The 21211-nt window shown below is 43.0% G+C and overlaps 1 protein-coding gene across 6 annotated transcripts in view; it reads left to right on the top strand.

The window, feature by feature from the left end:
• Positions 1–21211, top strand: part of KCNMB2 (potassium calcium-activated channel subfamily M regulatory beta subunit 2) — a 229007-nt gene that overhangs the window by 181332 nt on the left and 26464 nt on the right. For all 6 annotated transcript variants that reach the window (XM_027819366.3, XM_027819365.3, XM_043522794.1 and 3 more), the window contains exon 2: positions 20956–21075. In XM_027819366.3, coding sequence (XP_027675167.1) covers positions 20956–21075 — 120 coding nt within the window. The remainder of the gene's footprint in view (positions 1–20955; positions 21076–21211) is intronic.

Here is a 21211-nt window from a genome sequence, read left to right as displayed (position 1 = left end):
TAGAGTCTTGGTGTATTTCCAAATACAGGCTGCACTACATGACCGCACACTAGTGGGAAGCAGTGTGGGCTAGTGGATAGAGCACTGAACTGGTACTCAGAAGACCTGGGTGCTAGTCCCAGCTTGGCCTCTGGCCTGCTGGGTGACCTTGGGCAAGTCATTTCCCTGGTCTGTGCCTCTGTTTCCCTATCTGTAAAAGGGGGCAAATGACACTGATCTCCTTTGTAAAGCACTTTGTAATCTCCTGATGAAAAGTTCTAGGTAAGATCCAGGTGTTATTACTGTCTGACTATGATTGTTACGGTGGGCCAAATTCTGTGGTGCTGTATAGCCTGTGCAAGTCTCTTGATGGTAGGGATAGTGCTGCATACAAGGAATTTGGATGGGATTTAGGAGATCTGGGTTTGCCACAGACTTCCTGTGTAATTATGGACAACCATGCTAATCTTGCTATGCCTCGATTCCCCCTCTGTTACATGGGAATAATGAGGTGCTCAAATACTGTAAACAACTGAAGCAACATTGTGTTTAACCCATTATGATCAAATTTTCATCACTGCGTGTTCCTGCTCCTCCAACCCACATCCCCAAACAAGCTGATGTGGAAGTGGCTAGGCAGGGGCATCAAGAACATGTCATAGATGCATTAACGTGGTCCAATTTTTCATAATTCTTCACTGAGCAGCTGTCATATGCATAGTCCCCTAGCCCTTAGTATCACCGTTTTGCAGCACTGTGTTGACAAAGCCAATAACTCAAACTGCTTTCAACAGTACACCTGACTAAGACACACTCACCATGCCCCTGATATTGGGGAGTGTCTGGTATTGTATATTCTGTCATTCCACTCAGTTCCTAGCAAGCACCTAAAGTGTTAATGGCTTTATACCAGTGCAAGTGTTCTCCAAGCATGTCCTGTATGGCAGCCATTTAAATTTTTATCTCTTTGGTGCTGCCTAATTGAGACAGGGCAGGGCTGAGAGAGAAGTTTTTTTATGTTTGCAGCTCTTACAAAACAGGATGGGCCATAAAGGAAAAAGGTCAAACTATTGCAGCGTTTGTGTGTCATGGTCAGTCTCAGTGTATCAGGATTAAGGGAGAGTGCCTGCAACAAACACATAGCCTCCACTTTTACTTGTAGGAGCTACATCTCCCCCGTTATCAGGAGTGATAAACGCAGGGGAGAGACAGGAAGGAAGAGCCAGGTCATTCAGTGATCATGTTGCATAGCTTCTTCTCACACTCAGTACAGCAAGGGGATTCTAGAGAGGCACATTTATAGTGTGGCAGTTTCCAGCACACACCAGTCAGAGGCAGTGAGAGATCCAGCTGCCTCCTAATTGATGAGGTCTGTAGACTCAGACCCCTCAACAAGTATCTCTTTTGAGTCTAAGGTCTGATCACTGGATGATACTGTGGTCAGATGTAACTCTGTCACGTCAGAGCATTGCTCTTCGGATGATATTATTCACCCCCAGATCTTCTCCTCTCCTTGATGGAAAGGAATTTTCTGCTGGGCATTTTGCACTTGCACTTCAGTACCTGGACATGTGTCTTCCATGAGCTACTAGAAAATAATCTCCTAAAAATGAAATAGGTGTTACATGTCCAGTCTGGCATCCAGAGCATCATGATGAGTTTCTGCTGCAACCAATTTTGCTGCCACAAATTCCCTGAGGCATTCTTGCCCAGCACTATTTAAAAGGGGAACATTCAGTGTGCCCTGGGGGAAGTGAAGCATGAAAGTCCTGTTATCACTGACAGAAGTTTTGCCGCCAGTTCCCCATCTGCCGTGCTGAATGTTAACTTCTAATATTGGCACTTCAGCTGAAATAATAAATAGGGGCTCCAAATCAAACAACATATTAGTCAGTCAGATCCTTGGTCAGTGCCAGGCCTTGGTCTGAAAGGATTTGTCACAGACATTCTTGTTTCAGGAGAGTGAAAAGACCAAAGAAAATCACATTGTAACCTTTTGCTGATCTAGGTGAAATGCGAGCATAGAACAGTACTAAATAATGGGTCAAAACCAGAACCATTTATTCCTAGTCTCTTTCGGATTTTGGGGCTCAAATGAAATGGGACCTGGCTAGGAATCACCTCAGGTTTTAGTTTTGCAAAACTCAAGCCACCCCCAAATTTTGCCCATCTCCACGGGGTTCTGCAAAGCTCCTTCTTGAAAATGATATCTAGAAACGGCCTAAAATAGCACAGAAGGCAAGAAAATAATCTGAACGAGGATTAATAGTGGCTTTAACTAGTGTCCGTGCAACTCATGGAAATGTCCATTTATCTCAGCTGAACCAAGGCTAGACCCTTAGATTCTATTCCAAGGAACCATGATTAGGGGGAAAAAATCTGCCTCTTTATATAAAAAAAATAAACCATCATTGTCCAACAGTAATAGTACTGCAGCGTCATTCTTATAAACTGTACGTGTTTATAAACTGTACGTTTGCTGTAATTAATAGAGATTACAGTGATAGGAAAAATTGCAGCCACTGTGCCAGCTCCTAGCATAGTTGCCATTTCTGTATTGGGGTATTTAGCCTGAAACTGTTGTGCTTTTTGTTTTGTTTTTTGTTGCATCTTTACATTTCTAAGAACCCTGCTAAAACAGCAAGTGTTTTGTTCTCATTGCTTCTGTTGCCCAGTATAGAAGGGAGATGCACATTGTGGTCTCTCAAGGAGACTTGGCTTTTGTTCTTTGTTATTGTTGGCTTTTCTGAATCTATGCTAAATTGGTTTTAGACTAAAAGTCTGCTATGAAAACATAATGTACCCAAGTTTTGGCTCACCAGCCAACAGGCAGCTCCATTTAGTAAATTATAAAAAGTTTTTTCAGGGTACTATAATGTGACCCAAACATTCACATTCTCTGTAAAAAACTGCAATAAATATATATAAAAATATATCTCTGGTGCCTTTCTAGGGCGGCTTTTTAAGCCATAAGACTGTGTTTTGGACATTGATCTAGCGGCTGGTGAATTTCAAATAGCAAAGTGCTGCGTGTGGACAGGAGGTAGGCTGGAATGATAAGGTGCCAGCCCCGAGAAGTGCTCTTCTGTGAAATGTACTGTATTACAATGTGGCAAAGAGGAAAGATGGTCTTGAGGTTATAGCACTAGACTGGGACTCGGGAGATTTGGGCTCAATTTCTGCCACGAACTTCCTATGTGATCTTGGAAGCCCACTTTGTCTTTCTGTGCCTCCATTCCCTATCTGTAAGGTGGGAGTAATAATACTTCCTTTTTATCTCTCTAGTCTATTTAGATTTTAAGTTCTCTGGAGCAGGGACACTCTCTTAGTAGGTGTAAATACAGCCCCTAGTACCATGCTGTAATTGGTTTGGTCTTGCAAGGCTGGTTGGGACTGGGTTATGGGATCTTTACTACAACCCTGGACTTTACAGGCGGTAGCACAATTCTGTAACATGCCGGTAACACACAATGGCCCCATAAGCAAGACAAAACTGTGTTCTAATACAATGGCCCAACAAGGCTTTCACTGTAATTATTTTATTAAACTAGAACTACCAGAGGGAATGGTGGCTTTCTTCCGAAGTTCTATCTGCACCTTTATGCACACAATTTAACCAAGTGGAAAAAAAGGAAGCCAGAGGCAAGTTCAATCCCCTTGTGCCCTGATCCCACTGGCTGTTCATGAATGAATGATTACTCCAGATCATGCCTATCCATTGTCTGCCAGCCAGGACTGTGTCTCTGTTGCAAGATAATATCATTCAAATCCACCCATTTCTTAGTTCCTAAGGTGACAATTAATTTCTGCTCAAAAGTCGTTGTCGGGTTCCAGAAGAGGTACTGTTCATAGCTCGTATTTGCATACATCCCTCCTGAATGCAGAATTGTATCATTCTGTGGCAGGGACAAAGAGGAGACTGATTGCTGATGGAATCGTGACAGCCATTGAGCACACAAAACAAGATTGTACTTGCACCGTTCCTTTCATCCAAGGATCTTAGAGCATTTTCCAAACATCAATTAATTGTTCCTCACAATAGCCCAGTGTGTTTAGAAAGAGTGCTACACGTTCAATTTTACAGATGAGGAAGCTGAACATAAGAATGGCATCACTGGGTCAGACCAATGGTCCATCTAGCCCAATAGCCTGTCTTCTGACAGTGGCCAATGACAGGTGCTTCAGAGGGAATGAATAGAACAGGGAATCACTGAGTAATCCATCCCCTGTCATCCATGTCCAGTTTCTGGTAATGAGAGACTAGAGACACCAGAGCATGAGGTGGCATCCCTGACCATCTTGGCTAATAGCCATTGAGGGATCTATCCTCCATGAATTTATTTAGTTCTTTTTTTTTTTTAACCCTGTTACAGTTTTGGCTTTCACAGCATCCCCAGGCAATGAGTTCCACAAGTTGACTATGCATTATATGAAGAAATACTTTCTTTTGTATGCTTTAAACCTACTGCTTATTAATTTCATTGGGTGGCCTCTGATTCTTGTGTTATGTGAAGGAGTAAATAACACTTGCCTATTCACTTTCTCCACGCCAGTCACAGTTTTATAGATCTCTGTCATAGCCCCCTCATAGTCATCTCTTTTCCAAGCTGAAAAGTCCCGGTCTTCTTAATCTTTCCTCAAAAAGAAGCTGTTCCATACCCTTAATCACATTTTTTGCCCTTCTTTGTACCTTTTCCCATTCTAATATATCTTTTTTTGGAGATGGGACGACCAGAACTGCAGGCAGTATTCAAGGTGTGGGTATATCGTGGATTTATATATGATAATTATAATGATATTTTCTATCTTATCTATGCCTTTCCTAATGCTTCTTAACATTCTATTAGCTTTTTCGACTGCAGCTGCACATTGAGCAGATGTTTTTCAAAGAACTATCCACAGTGACTCCAAGATCTCTTTCTTGAGTGGTAACAGCTAATTTAGAATCCGTCATTTTGTATATAAAGCTGGGATTATGTTTTCCAATGTGCACTACTTTGCATTTATCAACACTGAATTTCATCCGCCATTTTGTTACCCCGTCACCCCGTTTTGTGAGATCCCTTTGTAACTCTTAGCTGATGCAAAGAGAGGGTAAGTGACTTGCCTGAAGTCACACACCAAGCCAGTGGCAGAGCTAAGAATAAAGTCCAGAAGTCCAGATTCCCTGTTCCCTGCTCTGATCATTCATTAGATCACAGGTTTTATAGTCCCCGGCAGTTACTCAACAGAAAGATAGGTTGCCTGCAGTGATAATATGTCTTTAAACTAAACTTGAAGTAAGAAATCCACTTGCTTGTTAGGAAGGCAGTGTGGCCTTAGCTCAGGTCTATAACACCAAAGATCTGGGTTCTATTCCCAACTCTGCCATTGATCTGCTGGGTAACATTAGCCAAGCCACATCACCTTGCTGCGCCTGGGTTTCCCCATCTGTATAATGGGGATAATGATCTCCATTGTAAATAGTGTTGAGATCACCTCATAGAAGAGCTATTTATTATTATTCATGTCTAACTGTGTCCCAGAAAAAATCAACAGATATCTGGCACTATAGGTGTTTGTCAGCTATGTATTTTGAGCTCCTCATGCAATTTACTGACCCACTAAAACTGAACTGCTGTATTTCTCTGGACAGAAATGAAACCCAACAACAACCAAATTAAAAGAGTAAAAAAAGGCAGGCCTAAAGCAATATAGAGTTGTATTTATTTTTTAATTCCATCTCCTATAGCATCCATGATGAATGGTGTGACAAAAGGAACCTAACTGAATTAGAATTTCAGTATGGCCCACATAGACGGTAGCTCTTTCCATTCATAAACGGCACATCTGGGCAGTAATTGCCTGCTTGCTTATCTGCACGTCTCTTTTTAAAGCTAATCCAAACGCCAGACTCAAAACTAAGTAATCCCACAGTGTTCAATCCCCACTGCACAGTAGTTTTAGCTTTGCCTCTGCCTTTGCTTTGCTCCAGCTGCTGTCCTCTGTGGCACAGGGGTTGAAACAGAGGAGATAAGAAATGATTGGCCCCCTAAAGGAATTAGATGGGTGCAGTGGGAGAAGGAACAGTTGCTGCCATATCTTCCCCTGCTGTTTGCTCTTTTCCTTTGGGGGTTGTTTTGCTGCTGTTTATCTCCTTCCTTCCCCCGCTTCCCTGGTGTATCTCTGCTCCTCCTTTGTCATTTCCACTGGGGTGGGGGGGCCTCTTTTTTTTTCTATAAAATCCTCTCCCTCACACAGATCATATCACAAATTCTGCTTCTGCCTCCCACCCACAAACACAGCCACCATCAGTTTTTTAATCTTAGCTTTCCCCAGGTGACACGTGCCGTTGGGTGACATTTCAAAGCCAGGTTTCAGAGTAACAGCCGTGTTAGTCTGTATTCGCAAAAAGAAAAGGAGTACTTGTGGCACCTTAGAGACTAACCAATTTATTTGAGCATAAGCTTTCGTGAGCTACAGCTCACTTCATCGGATGCATACTGTGGAAAGTGTAGAAGATCTTTTTATATACACACAAAGCATGAAAAAATACCTCCTCCCACCCCACTCTCCTGCTGGTAATAGCTTATCTAAAGTGATCACATTGTAAGGAGAGTGATCACTTTAGATAAGCTATTACCAGCAGGAGAGTGGGGTGGGAGGAGGTATTTTTGCATGCTTTGTGTGTATATTAAAAGATCTTCTACACTTTCCACAGTATGCATCCGATGAAGTGAGCTGTAGCTCACGAAAGCTTATGCTCAAATAAATTGGTTAGTCTCTAAGGTGCCACAAGTACTCCTTTTCTTATTTCAAAGCCAGGTATTGCTCAGTTAATGAAAATCTCCATTCTGTTTTCACAAGGCACAAGCAAGTATGTACACTTAGAAATGTGGGAAACTAAGAGCTACAGAAATACACAGGGCCAAAGCCTGCTCCTGCTGAAGTCAATGGCTGAACTCTCACTGACTTCATTAGGGCCAGGATTTGGCGCATGGTCCTTTTAACTTTATCAGGGATCCCAAAGCAGCAGTGAGCTCTCCCCCTAATTCTCTGACTTGGATAAACAGCACTCCCCCTGGCTTCCCTACTCCTTGGCTGGTATTGTCAGCACACTGTTGGCTTCCCCCCATGTTTCAGTCTACTAAACTTAATCCTAGGGTAATTATGCCATTGTTTCTACCTTCTCAATCAGAGTACTAGCTCCTCAGAGAGACAGGATGGTCCAGTGGTTAGGCTCCTAGCCTAGGACTTCTAAGAACTGTGTTCAAGGCCCTGTTCTGCCACAGACTTCCTATGTGACCTTGGGCAAGTCACATAGCCTCTGTGGACTTCAGTTCCCCATCTGTAAAAGGGGAATAATAGCACTTCCTTATCTTGCTGCACTGTTGTGAGGATAAATGCATGAAAGTTTTGAGTGGCTCGAGTACTTACAGTAATGGGGGCCGGAGATAGATCCAACTGCATTCCTGTATACAGTAAAGAGTTAACCATTTATACAGTCAAAGAGAATCTCCCGTTAGCATATCGCTTCACAGCAGACCATTACACAGTATACGCAGAAGAGCTCAGCTCCAGCGTAGGAGAAGATTTTCAACAATGTGCAGCTCCCAGCAGCTCCCATTGTGACACTCATGAACCTAGGTTCACAAGTAATCCACTCCCAAAGTGCACCCAACTCTTTTGAAAATCTGGTGTCTAAACAGAAGCTGAGCTCTTCTGAAATCTGGCCAATTATATGCCCAGGAAAGCAAGGCTAGAGGAGAAGGTATTTTTGGCATTGAGAAGTAGGATGAAGACTCCAGCTCAAGCTCTATGCTGGAAGCAAACCACCACCAGTCTATGTTCTGGTTTAAGATGGAAATGGAGAGCTAATGCCAGAGAGAACCACAGTTTTTATTTTGCCTGCACCTATGTCCCCTCCTGTCCATGCAGCTCTTGTTTATATGTGACAATGCTGGTCGTGCCAGTAAGATTCAAACACTGACTGTGTGACTCAAACAGTTAGATGTGAACTTCCACCATTGTTGCCTTCAACATCCTTCCTCCTTAATGTAGTCTCCTGAGATCTCTGTTAGGGCTAGATTCCAAACATTAAACTTCTCCACTCAAGCCCCAGTGGGGTTTTGTGTGCTATGAAGACAGTGGAGACTCATGCCTTCCGGCCTTTTTCTGCTGCCATTGTTCCTACTGCTGGACACACCACACAAAGCTGGACCATTTTACCTATAGTCCCTGCCCTCCCCGGCACTCTGGGAGCTTTTGAAATGATGAATATAGCGCTTGTCCAACATGTCATTTCCTACATAAATGCAAATGCGTTTACAACTGACAGGGCACAGAAAGCTTTAAAATGTTTACTGAGTTTTGACAGGCAGAGGTGACAATTATCCCTGGCTGTTCCCCAGGGACAGTGATCCCCATTGACTGCAGTGCGCCAAGAGATGTGATTGCCACGTGCTGGGACTGCAAACTCATCATCACCAGATGATGATGAGAATAATAAAGGCTGGCTTTTCTTTAGTCATTCAGTCGTCTCAAGGTGCCATACAAATAGCCCGCACAAGTTCAGAGGAGGAATATTATCTCCATTCTACTGAGGAGTAAACTGAGTAAACTGAGGCCTGGAGACATTCAATGACTGGCTAGAGGTCACGCAGGGGGTATGTCTATACTGTAGTCACAGAGTGTGACTGCAGCTTGTGTAGACATAACCAAGCTAACTTGAATATAGTTAGCTCAGGTACTGGAGTAGTGAAGCTGTGGCAGAATGTACTTCGGCACGGGCTAGCCACATGAGCAATTACGCAGGGTCCCAGGAAGGCTTGTACGAACCATACTGAAGCATGGGCTGCTGTAGCGTCACTGCTCCAGTACCTGAAATAGTTAGCTCAGCTAAGTCAACTGGAGCGGCAGTCACACCCCATGATTGCCGCACAGGCATACCCAGAGGCAGAGCCAAGGATAGAACCCAGGATTCCTCAGCTCCTAGTCGCAGGTAGTAACCACGGCACAGCAGTCCCTCCCTTATTGATAATCTAGGGAACATATGGTAGTTGATTGAAGAACTCACTATCACTGATCTACTAAGTAATAGTGACCAGTATAATTCAGTCAGCATCCTCAGGAGAGGGAGCATACCAAAAACTAGCTAGTGACACTAACATTCGGGGCCATGTTTGGGGGATATCAACACAAATGAGGAAGCTGCTCCAAAAAGCCCTCAAGTCAAAAGTGAGGAATTTAAATTCTATACACTCAGCACAGAGGCTTTTAAACAGAGTCACAGTAAGCATGTTTCCCTAAACAAGAGAAGGAGCAGGAAGGCAGAAAGTTACAAAGCAGAGTTAAGTGGCAAGACTCAAGAGGTTGTTCAGATGTATCTTCTCCCCACCACCCAGCATGGAAATCCAGCATTAGAGAAGGAGCATAAACTACGGTAGGTAAAAAGTGAGATGGGAACTGGGAGGTTAAGAGAACTTAGGTGTGGGGAAAGTGACATGTAGCCTATGTAGGTTGTGTGCAGGCCTGCAGCACAGGGGTATAAATGTGTCACCCTTTCTTCATAGGTCTGTTTTATTCTTGCAAACACTAGGAGAAATATTAATAATGAAATACACGTAGAAAAAATCATAGGCAGTAACCTCAAGTCAAGACATTTTGCCTTTTTAAAAAACAAAATCCTCTTGTTTTCTGTAGCTAGCTAACTCCACCCTCATGTTGGTGACCCCTCATGCCATGTGAACCCCACATTTCAAACTGAGGGTGCCTTTGACTCTGTGGAATTCCCCATTTGGGGTTTGGGAACTACACCTTAGGAAGGTGCAGGAGGAGGGCAGAGAACAGGCAGAAGTCATAGAGCAGCAACATCCTCCATCTACCTTCTTAAGCTCTTCTCAGAGGCAGCATTAGTTTACTGATAGCACCAATCTTTCTCCTCCACAATGCTGACCCCCTCCCACACTTTAGAGGTGGGATTTACAGGATCTAATGACTGACAGGAATGCTTGCTAGCATGGCGCTTGTTGGTGCCACTGGTCATGAGACATGCGGGAGAGGAAACCCCAGCTACTTCAACAAAAGGACAAATCCCTCAGCTGAAAAATGTATAGCCAGAGGGGCATTCTACATGGGAGTAATCCATGAGATCCCTACAAGCATATACCAATGGAGTTCTGTACACCGTCATTTGCCAGTTGCTGTAATCGGCATTCAGCATTGTCGCTTATAAAATTTTGCAGATAAATAAGAGCTATTTATGTAGGTCATTGTCTTGCACTAAGGTCTGTTGTTCCTATTCTGTACCATTTGGTTGCCCTACAGTAAATGCCAGCACTGAAGTAGAGTCACGCCGTTTGATACTGCCTTCGCCACTGCACGATTTAGTGTGGCTGCTACCGGGGCGTTAAATGTTCCCTAAGTGGTAGCTGTCTTCCACTAATGCAGATGCATTTCCTTTAGCTAGTTGCTTTATAGCTGTTCTTCTTGGATCATGCTGGCTTTACTTCTGTTCCTCTGCATCCCTGATTTGCAGAGTATTTATTTTCGGTAATGGCCTCAAGTCGAACCAGCTCAGCAAATGTTGGCATTAATGTAAAGACCTGCAGGAAGAGCAGGTATTTTGACCCACTTAACCGGGGGGGCGGGGGGGGGGATTTTTCCAAGAAATACACCTCCTGAAGCCTTTCTTCCTGTGAACACTATTCGCCTGAATGCCACTGGTTTATATGCTCACAGACTGGGTATTTGTTCTTGCTGCTCTGGTATACAATGCAATAGTTTCTCTATTACAGTACTTTAGAGTGCTTTGTATACAGGTGAGTCTGAACCTGCCGTCCTTATGTAACACTGACAGACCCTGGTCATTGGTGGGTGGGATCGAACCTGGGGCCTCTGGAGCTTAGTGCTTGAGCTTCTATCGCATGAGCTAAAAGCCACCTGGCTGTTAGCTAAGGCTGTAGAGCAGACTCATTTTATCTCTCTCTTTAAACAGTCTCAGTGCCACTAGATGGGACAGAACACCATTCCCAGAAGGTGTATGGGTTACCCTTACACAGGCAAAACCACCACTGAGTCAAGGAAGAAGGTCAGTCTTGTCTTTAAGGAACAGGACTGGGAATCAGAAAATCTGAGTTCCATTCGCAGCTTTATTATTGACCTGCTGTGTGGCCTTAGAATCATTGATGCTAGGCTTAGAAAACTCCTTTTGGGCCATCCCTTGAATCAGGCAGGCAAGATCTTAATTAACAGTAATTCCACCACTCTGTTTGGGCGATGGTTCCACACTCTAACAAACCTCATAGCTAAGAAACTTTTCCTGATATTCAGTCTATATTTTCCTCTGAAATGTATCCCATTATTACTCTTATTTATACCCCATCCTGAACAATCTTCCTCCCTGCTTGGTGTCTCAGAACTGAGCAGAGCCACAAGCGACTGTCCCTGTCTCTTCAATTAATACACCTCAAAGCTTGTGTTTGTGGGAGGATGGGATTTGACTCCTGGTTCCAGGTTCTTGCTTTATCTCTGGGTTTCTGTGGCTAGGAACACTGCAAAAGCAGACTGCTGAGCCACTAGGAATACTGAATACCTCACACAACTGAATAGTAACTATTCTGTCTAAGTAATAAGTGGTATTGATGGCCTCTTCAACGGGAAGGGTCATGATTGCAGTGCACAGAGTGAAAGGCAGGGAGGAGTAGAAGATTAAACTGAGGGCTAGCAGGGAATCCTCAAGGCTTGAAGGACAGAGAAGACTCCCCTTGGGAGGCAAATGACTTGTTCAATTGGGAAATATTAGGAGTGTGCATCCAAATACTTCACACCCTAGATAATGAAGGAAATGGCCATATTCAGGCAAACCCAAACAGCTCAGTGATTATATCTTTATGCGGATGCATGGTTTTCAAAAGCCTTTTAATACTTCACCATTTATGGTGTCAAATTAACACAAGTGCTGATCTTTTTGCAAATTTCCCCCTATCCAAGATGTGAAATGCCGTAAGGAGAATTGATCTCATTATTTTGGTGCCATAAATGGCCCACTGAGGCCTCAAAAGAGCCTATTGTTGTCAGAAACCTGAACACAGGCAAACCTCAGACAAACATCAGCCTCTCATGCCTTCCTAAAACATTACCCATACTATCCTTCTTGGACTCTATACAAAGGTGAAGAATTAGAGGTAATAGGCATTAGAAGCCCATCCAGACACTTAACTCTAACCTTGATAAGTGATGTGGCGTGAATATAGTGCCCTGCGTAATATGCCAGTGAGTTATCTAATGATTTTCAGGGCTGCTCCCTAGAATTACAGTGGGAAGGGCATTGGCCTTGCAGGAACAAAATGATTCTTAGGAATACTCAAACGGTGGGATTGTTCTTTATAAACTGTTTGTGAGGGGGGAGGAAGAGTCACAGTTCTCTGAATCTTGTTTTACTCCTTCCCAGTGTAATCTGTATGCTAAGGAGACCCTCATGACCTTGAGTCCGTGCAAATACACACACAAATAGCATTTTGGGGCCACATCCTCCACTATAAAAGAAAAGGAGTACTAGTGGCACCTTAGAGACTAACCAATTTATTTGAGCATAAGCTTTCATGAGCTACAGCTCACTTCATCGGCTGCATTCAGTGGAACAATGAAGTGAGCTGTAGCTCACAAAAGCTTATGCTCAAATAAATTGGTTAGTCTCTAAGGTGCCACTAGTACTCCTTTTCTTTTTGCGAATACAGACTAACACGGCTGCTACTCTGAATCCTCCACTATGGCAGTGAAGCCAAGAAGAGGGAAAACAAAAGTGCTCTTTTTTGTCTGCCTGATCCTCAAGCCCTCCAGACACCAGGTCAGTCCCCAGTATAAATTAGAGCAGTCATCAGCAACCATTCCCTCTCCTACACTTAGCATAATGGAGCTCACTGCTGAGGGGCAACAGAGATGGTAATCTGCGTGAGGGCTGGATGAACAGGTTCAAATCAAATCAGAAGAGCTTCCAATCTTCATTGGAGTTATAGTTTGAACTGTGGGCAGGGTTTCTAGTGAGAAATGAGCCTGTGCGATTCTCCGGGAAGTAATAGGATGGAAATGACTCCTAAGATCACTGAGTCTGTCTCCATTGCAGTCCCATATGTAGGACAGGACAGAGCACATATTAAACTGACACCACACTTAGGGTGACCAGACAGCAAGTGTGAAAAATCGGAATGGGGGTGGAGGGTAATAGGAGCCTATATAAGAAAAAGACCCAAAAATCTGGACTGTCCCTATAATATCAAGACATCTGATCACCCTAACCACACTACATTTGTTCTTAGCCAAGAGGCTTAGAAGAAGCTGTGGCAATTCTGGAAGGAACTGGATGGAACGTTAGTTGGGTTTAGACATTTGAAAAATGTGTTCAGAAACTGAATCCCTCCCCCACCTTTCTGTCTTTTACCACATCCAGTTGAACTCTCTCATCCTTACTTTCAGTGGCCTCACCTACCTCTCTGATCTCATTTCCTCCTTCTTCCTTTCACTCCCTGCATTCCCTCTCTCTTGACTGTTTCCTTCCACTCCAGCTCCCATTCTCAGCTTGAAACACTTTCCCCCATCCATTCCGCCAAACACATTCTTTCTCCCACGTCAAACCCATTCTCCCAGAAATCTTTCGTACCTTGTTCTCCTTGCTATCTCTTCCCCTGAACTGTGATGCCACATCTTTTCAGTATGCATCCGATGAAGTGAGCTGTAGCTCACGAAAGCTTATGCTCAAATAAATTGGTTAGTCTCTAAGGTGCCACAAGTACTCATTTTCTTTTTGCAAATACAGACTAACACGGCTGTTACTCTGAAACCTCTTTTCTTGTCTTTGGCTGTCTCATATTAAACTCTTTTTGCCTGATCATCAAAAGCACCATTAAATTTACAGCACTGTACCTGTTATTATTGGTTGTAATGATGACTTGCGTGCTGTTGGATTGATCTGGGCTGTAGTGGGAATGTATTTCCAGTTACTGTCATGGTAAATGGCAGAAGTGTTAGATTAGAACTTAATCCTGCCCATTAAAATCCATGGGAGTTTTGCCATTGACTTCAGCAGGAGTGGGGCTTTAGTGCATAAATGCTATCATGACCCGATTAGAATGTATATCCATTTCCCTCTAATGGATTAATTCAGAGCTGCTTGGCTACGTGTCACAGACCCTATGCTGCTGAGAAAGATTCTCCTTTCGCTGTGCTTCTGAGGCAGGAAGATCTGAGTTCCATCCCTGACGCTAGCTGGAAGTGCCAAAGGACTATTGTATGCAGCGTAGTGGCAACAATTAAGTTCTAGGCAGCTACCGATGTTTCACAGTCTATTTATAACCAAGGGTGTAAAAATATGAGCTGAAGTTATTTTCTACTTCTGAGGTGCATTTGTACGTTGGTACCTGTGCACACCATTTAAATGGAGATAGAAACTGCTGAACTCAACACAATATTTCCCTTGAAGTGTGAGTATATAAGAATTACAGCCCTGTGACATCACAACTCTGAGGATAATACCCACAGTGTGTGTGTAATTGCTGTATTGCCTCCCCCATGTTCAGCAGTGGCCAAATCTCCTGTGGACAGTTTGCTGCATCCCTAGGACAACAAACAGATCTGAAAGACGTGAACTAAAAAGTTAATGTTCTTGATGCTAAGCACTTGATAGAAAGCAAACATTGCTCCTCTGTGCTTTGTTTCCTCTTTCTAGAGGAGCTAATAACAGCACAGAGCAATTTTGTTTCATAGTCAAATTTGCAGTAAGATATTTTATTTACATAGTTGTGGACCAAAATTGAAACCATTTATCTGAAACATCTTCTCCACAGCTAACTGAAGCACAGAGGCCCAGTTCTGCCACCTTCACTCATGTTAAGCAATACCTTATGACTAGAGCTGAGCAAATAATTAATGTTTTTCGGGTCAGTGGCCAAAAAAAAGAAATTGTTTCATTTCAAAATGAAATTGATTTTTTTGTTTGTTTGTTTTGTTTCTCTCATCAAATGAAAAACCAGAAAAAATTGTTCAGGTTGAATGAACCATTTGCACATAATTTTGAAATGACATTTTCTAAATGTCATGTTGATTCAAAACAAAATGTTGAAACAGTTCATTTGAAAAATGATGAAACAAACCATTAACATTTCTGAAATTCCCCACCAACCCCCCTTTTTTTTTTGGCTGAAACTTATTTACCAAAATCAACCCAAATTCGTGAATAGTTTTGATGACTCTCAAATGCATTTTTTTGGCGCCTCTCAAAATGCATTTTTTGTCATATTTGTTATTTGCCAAAAAACATTTTGCCCAGATCTATTTATGCCACAGTAGCGCCATTGAAAGCAGCAGGACTGCTCCTGGAGAATGCTGCTACTCATCATGAGTGAGGATACCAAAGTCTACCCCTAAGAAAATGCAGCACAGGAAAGGGAGTAAATGTAACCCGTACTTGAAAACACTAGTGGGAGTTGGACTCCATTTTAATGCTGTTGATAGATTGCTTACCTCAGTACACCTGGAGCTCCCCCGGACCCTGCCTTGGAACAGTGGTGATTTAAATAAAATGGAACCCTGATCCCAAGGACCAATTGGATTTTGCAAAAACTAAAACATGGCCTCCCTTTCCAATCTCCATATTAACCCCATTGAAAGAGGAACATAAGAATTGCCATACTGGATCAGACCCAAAGTCCTTCTAATCCTGTCTCTGAGAGTAGCCAGCATCAAGTACTTCAGAGAAAGATACATGATATTGCTTCAGTAGGCAGATGTTGGATCATCTTCCTCACAGGAAAGTCTCTCCTAACTCTTAATAATCAGAGGTTGTTTTAAGATGTGATTTTGAGGGTTTATATCCATTTCAAAACTCTTTTCTTTTTAGTAGATACTATTTTATAAATTTGGAGATGGCTGTCATTCATATAAACGTCCCTCTCTGAATCTTGCTAAATTCTAAGCCTCAATAACATCATACGGCAATGAGTTCCACAGTTTCGTTACATGTTGTGTGAAAAAGTATTTCCTTTTATCAGTGGGGCTGCTCCAATACTATGGGTAAATTATTTTGCAGTTTTGGATAAGGACTGGGATTCACAGTACAATTTGGGCAGGGGGAGGAAGCTTAGTGCAAGGGAAACGCACATGTTGTCTAACCAAACCACTGAACTAGCATATATTAACTTAGTTTCAGATTCCTCCATGTGAAATGTCTCTTTTCCCCTAAAGGCCCTCAGAAGAAGGATCCTGGAGATTTCACACCCCATTGTTCCTGTGAAAGGATTATAATGTATAGGTGACCCTTACAGCTAAAGAAAACACTGAATCAAGTCACTTACATCTGACCTTTGGAGTGGCTGCTGTGATGTCATTACTGTTACAATTTTACACAAGATTAGGCATGTAATTATCTGTTAAATAGTGAAGGGTGGCTTGGATTGCGCAGCTAATGAAGCAGGCAGCATTAATGATATCACATATGGGTAGCTCCAAGGCACCGGCATTCTGAAACATTATGAAATCATTCAAACTTTTCCAGAGAAAAAGACCTCTCCTTCCTTCCCATACACTCTTCTGTGCATTGTAGCCACCCCTCTCCATTTTGAAGGCTGCCATCACAAAGCCTTCACTCTGACTAGGTGAGTCAGGAGATGCGTAGCTACCTGTGGTGATGCTGCTACTATTCATCCTACCTGAGAAGGCTGAATATCACCTCAACTGTATGCTCAGCTGTGTTTAGTTTAGAGCAAAGTCTGTGATAACCAAGCTCCTCCAGGTCTCCCAATGACTATGGCAGTGGTTTAGGCTATATCAGCACAGCGTCCAGTAGGTCCAGCTGCGTCACTCAGCTGCCCTATTACAGTACTTTTAGTTTTAGCCGTTCACACACCATGTGTAACTTTACCTTTCAGTAAGTGACACCAACAGGAGTGATAGGACTGTGTGTGAACAGAACCTTAGAGGCCTTCCTCCTGAAGATTTCAATGAGTCCTCACAACTGCTTCATATGAACAGACTGAGTAAACTGATGCTCAGGCCAGGCCTCAATTTATAAAAATGGACAATAAATATGGTATTGGATGCCACAATTTTCTGTTTGCTAACTGAGGCCACCAATGTTAGAGGCCATTTTAGTCAACCTGAGTGTCACAGGGTTTGTCTACACTTAAAACACTTCAGGAGCACAGCCGCAACGTTTTAGTGCGTCAGTGTAGACACTACCTACACCAATGGGAGGGGTTCCCCTGTCATCGTAGGTAATCCACCTCCCAGAGAGGCGGTAGCTGCATTGACAGAAGAATTCTTCCGTCTGCCTAGCACTGTTTACACAGGGACTTAGGTCAGCTTAACTACACCACTGAGGGATGTGGATTTTTCGCACCCCTGAGCAACGTATTTATGTTGTCCTAATTTTCTAGTGTAGACCGTGCCTTACCCATGGCTGCACAGTGAGTCAGTAGTCGAGCCAAGAATAGGACCCAGGAGTCCTGTATCCCAAGTTCTCTACTCTTATGGCCAAGGCTGCTGGAATAATTTGTACAGTGGGGGTGCTGAGAGCCATTGAACAAAACTGTAAAGCCTGTATGTAATGAAAAACACTTCAAGCCAGCGGGTGGGACAGCACCCCCAGCACCTCCAGTTCCAGCACCTATGCTGACCGCTTGAAAACTCTCCTTAATGGGTCATCAGATTGATTAGATGCTGGTAGCTACTATTTCATCCTCCAAGCCATAGTTATTTTAGTCACAAATGCCTTTTCTTATACATTGTTTGCCTAATCCTTGACTACGGTTTTTTGCTCAGGTGAAAGGAAAGAAAAGACTGTTTAGGTGATCAGCTACCACAGTGACAGGGGATAGCTCAGTGGTTTGAGCATTGGCCTGCTAAGCCCAGGGTTCTGAGTTCAATCCTTGAGGGGGCCATTTAGGGATCTGGGCTAAAAATTGGGGATTGGTCCTGCATTGAGCGGGGAGTTGGCCTAGATGACCTCCTGAGGTCCCTTCCAACCCTGATATTCTATGATCAGGGGTTAAAGTAAGGAGACTGGGAGAACACAGCTTCCTTTCTTCTTCCTCGTTTGTTTAAGCAGTGCTCTCCCTCCTCTCTGGCTGATGCAAAGAGCTCTCCTTCCTGCCTAATCTGCATCCACCGATGAGTGTGATACAAATATTCAGATTACTGATTTATTTTGTGGTAGCGCCAAGGAGCCCCAGTGATGGACCATGATCCTAGTGTGCCAGGCACTGTACAAATGCAGAACAAAAAGATGGTCCCTGCCCCAGAGTAACAGATGGATTTTATTAATTTCAGTGGGATTTTGAGGGTGCTCAGTGCTAACAATAGGGCACTGAGCACTTGCCAAAAAGCCGACTCACTGATTGATATACATTGTAGCTTTTTATGGTGTCACCCCAAGGCCTAAATTGGCAGAATGTTTGGGTGGTGGTGTCTCTAAATGTCAAGCTCTTTCCCACTCCTCTGCAAAGTTTGAAGTGAAAAGACCCAGGGTTTTGTTTGCCCCATTACTGAAATAGGGGTCCAGCTGTGAAATTCTGATCCAAATCCAGATTTGGATTCCAGCCCTCTCACACTCAAAGCTAAATTTCAACTCAGATCTAGCTCTGGTTTTTTCCCTCCAAATCTGTCTCAGTCAGGTTCACAGCTACGCAAATTCATGAATCAGCCCTTGTATGACTTTGTAGATGGTGGCGTTACACCATGTTTTTTTACACAAACAGCACTCTGGAATGCATGTGCACCCTCAGTGGAAACCACGAACAGCCAAGTTTATTTCTCAGTGAGCTAGGGAATGGCCACTGAGATATGAAAAGCTTTTACATTAAGGCACTTAGAATCCAGACTATTTCATTTTTATTATTGAGTCCTGCTCCACAGAGCAATAAATGCACACAGCGCTTTACAAATCATAGAATGAGATATGGCCTCTGCCCAAAGGAACTTCACAATCAAGGGCCCGATCTGGTGAGATGCTGAGCATCATTAAGTCACCTGTTTGTAAGGATGAGTGTTCAGAACCAATTGAGATATAGTTAGGTTGGGAAGGATTAGCTTTTTATCGGTGAATGTTGGTAAACATTGATTTTTCCATATGCACACAAAGTGACAAAAAATATTTCTGTTGATGATAAATAAAATTGGCAAAGTAAGAAACATTCTTTTGAGAACTTATTAGGGATTGATTTAAGGATATTTATTTTGTATACTTTGACAGGTGAGGTTGACAACTTGTGCTTTAACAGTTAAAAAGCCTTAACTCCTTGAATCTCAACATCTACTGTCATTAAATAATTGTCTGACTCCCCCCTGCCACAATTTCCCACAACTGTGAAAATTTAAAGCAATAAAACATGTTAAATACATAAAACCCATAATCTGGTGAAAATTCAAATAGATAAAAAAATACAATGCTTAAAAATAAACATCCATCAAAATTATAAAGAAGTAAATTGGATCCTGGCAAACCTAGGTAGAGATGAATTAAAAGAGAGAAGTGAGTCCAAACCAAAACCCTAGATCAAAACTCCTTTACATTTCTCCCCTCTTTAAATCATAAGCTCTGAAAATGAAATGCTACTGGTATCATGCCCTGCCATAGAAAGGAGAAAGCCCCGGGCAGCAGTTTTGCTCAGAGAGTGTTTAGGGAAATCACTGTAAATTAGAAGGCAGTAGGAAGGAGCTATGGCAGGCGGAGGATAGAGAGCCTGCTTGGCAGACATGAAGTGGGAGGTTGTGCCAGGCGGGCAGTGGGTTGGGGGTATGAAAGAAAACATAAATCTTAAGAGTGGGAGAATTTGCTGAAGGGAGTGTAGATTAAGGGGACAGTAGGAGGAAATTAATTGAAGCCCATTTAAAAAACAAAATCCTGGTTCTGCTTCTAAGACAACCATGACTCTGTCAGCTAAACAGGTTTGGAACAATAAATCCTTTTATAGTCTATAGTGATATCAGATAGACTTCCAAAAGAATAAATAGCTCCAGGTGCTGCAACTCCATCTTTACTGAGGCAAGGTACCCAACTGGGAATTTTGACTGATTTAGGGTTGCAGGACTGAGCCCATAATGAACTGTAACAGATACATAACCTGTTAATTAATATACATCATGTTGACGTGCTGGGGAAAAGGTATAATGCTGGCAGAGACTCACCAGAAAGATCAGCCCATGGATGATCTTATCCTGATCTTATTAATCATGTTTATTATATTAGTGCCTAAGAGCCAGCTAAGAATCCTGGCAGTCAAAGAGTTAATCCATTATATGAGCAATAGAAAAAGGAAAACAAACTGTCCTCAACATTTATTCTGCATGCATCAATGGAGCACCTAGTCAAGTTGCTATGATTCTCTCAAGCAGCGCCAATCAGAATGCCAGCTGGGAGAGGGACTGTAACTGCAGTTAGATTTAACTATGAGTTTGGTGACAGATCAGTGCATTCTGAATACATCATGGGCTCACATAATTATTTAAAATCTATGGCTGCTTAGAACAAATGTATCAAGAGGTCTCAGGCCAAGGAGGAAAGCATACAAAAGTGATGGGAACAGCAAAAGATTCCAGCCTATTGTTTAGCCAGCGCTTGAAGTTCACCCCAAGGTGAAGTTTTCATTTTCCAGAGTGTGTGCAAGGTTGATCCAACAGCAAAGCAAGCGTTTGTCCAGGCAGTAAAGCACAGGCAAGGAAACGACATCTTATCTCTGATGTGAGCCAGTGCTAGCAAAACAAATGAGCGAGAGAAAAAAGTAGAAGATAACTTTGTGTCAAGCAAAGCTCCTGGAAGGGTACAAAGAGGGCATCTCTGTTATTTTACATATCGCCTCGAATAATCAGAAGGCCCACCTCCTTGGCACAGAGCCCACTGAGCACTGCCAAGTGGATAGGAATCCAGGCCCGGGAACTTAGCACGATGGACACAACATGATTTGGTGTGTTTCAAATGAATACTGACAGAGACTATCCCTCTCCTTCTAGGTCCTTCCGTCATCCCTCCAAGACCTCCACAGTAAGGAAAGGCACCACTGGGCAATCCTCTAAGATGTTTATTTGGACCAGTGGCCGGACCTCCACATCTTACAGACATGACGAGAAAAGGTAAACTGCAATGGCACTTACTGTGTTTTGTGGTTTTTAAACCGGGGTCTCTCTGAAGCGTCAGACCCTGGCTTTCCCCAGGTGGTTGTGAAGGGGGAAGAGGGAGGGAGGGATGGATGCAAGAGGCCATTGCCCC

Source organism: Chelonia mydas, chromosome 9 (assembly GCF_015237465.2).
Source record: "Chelonia mydas isolate rCheMyd1 chromosome 9, rCheMyd1.pri.v2, whole genome shotgun sequence".
Lineage (NCBI taxonomy): Eukaryota > Metazoa > Chordata > Testudines > Cheloniidae > Chelonia > Chelonia mydas.
This window is presented reverse-complemented; position numbering and strand designations above follow the sequence as displayed.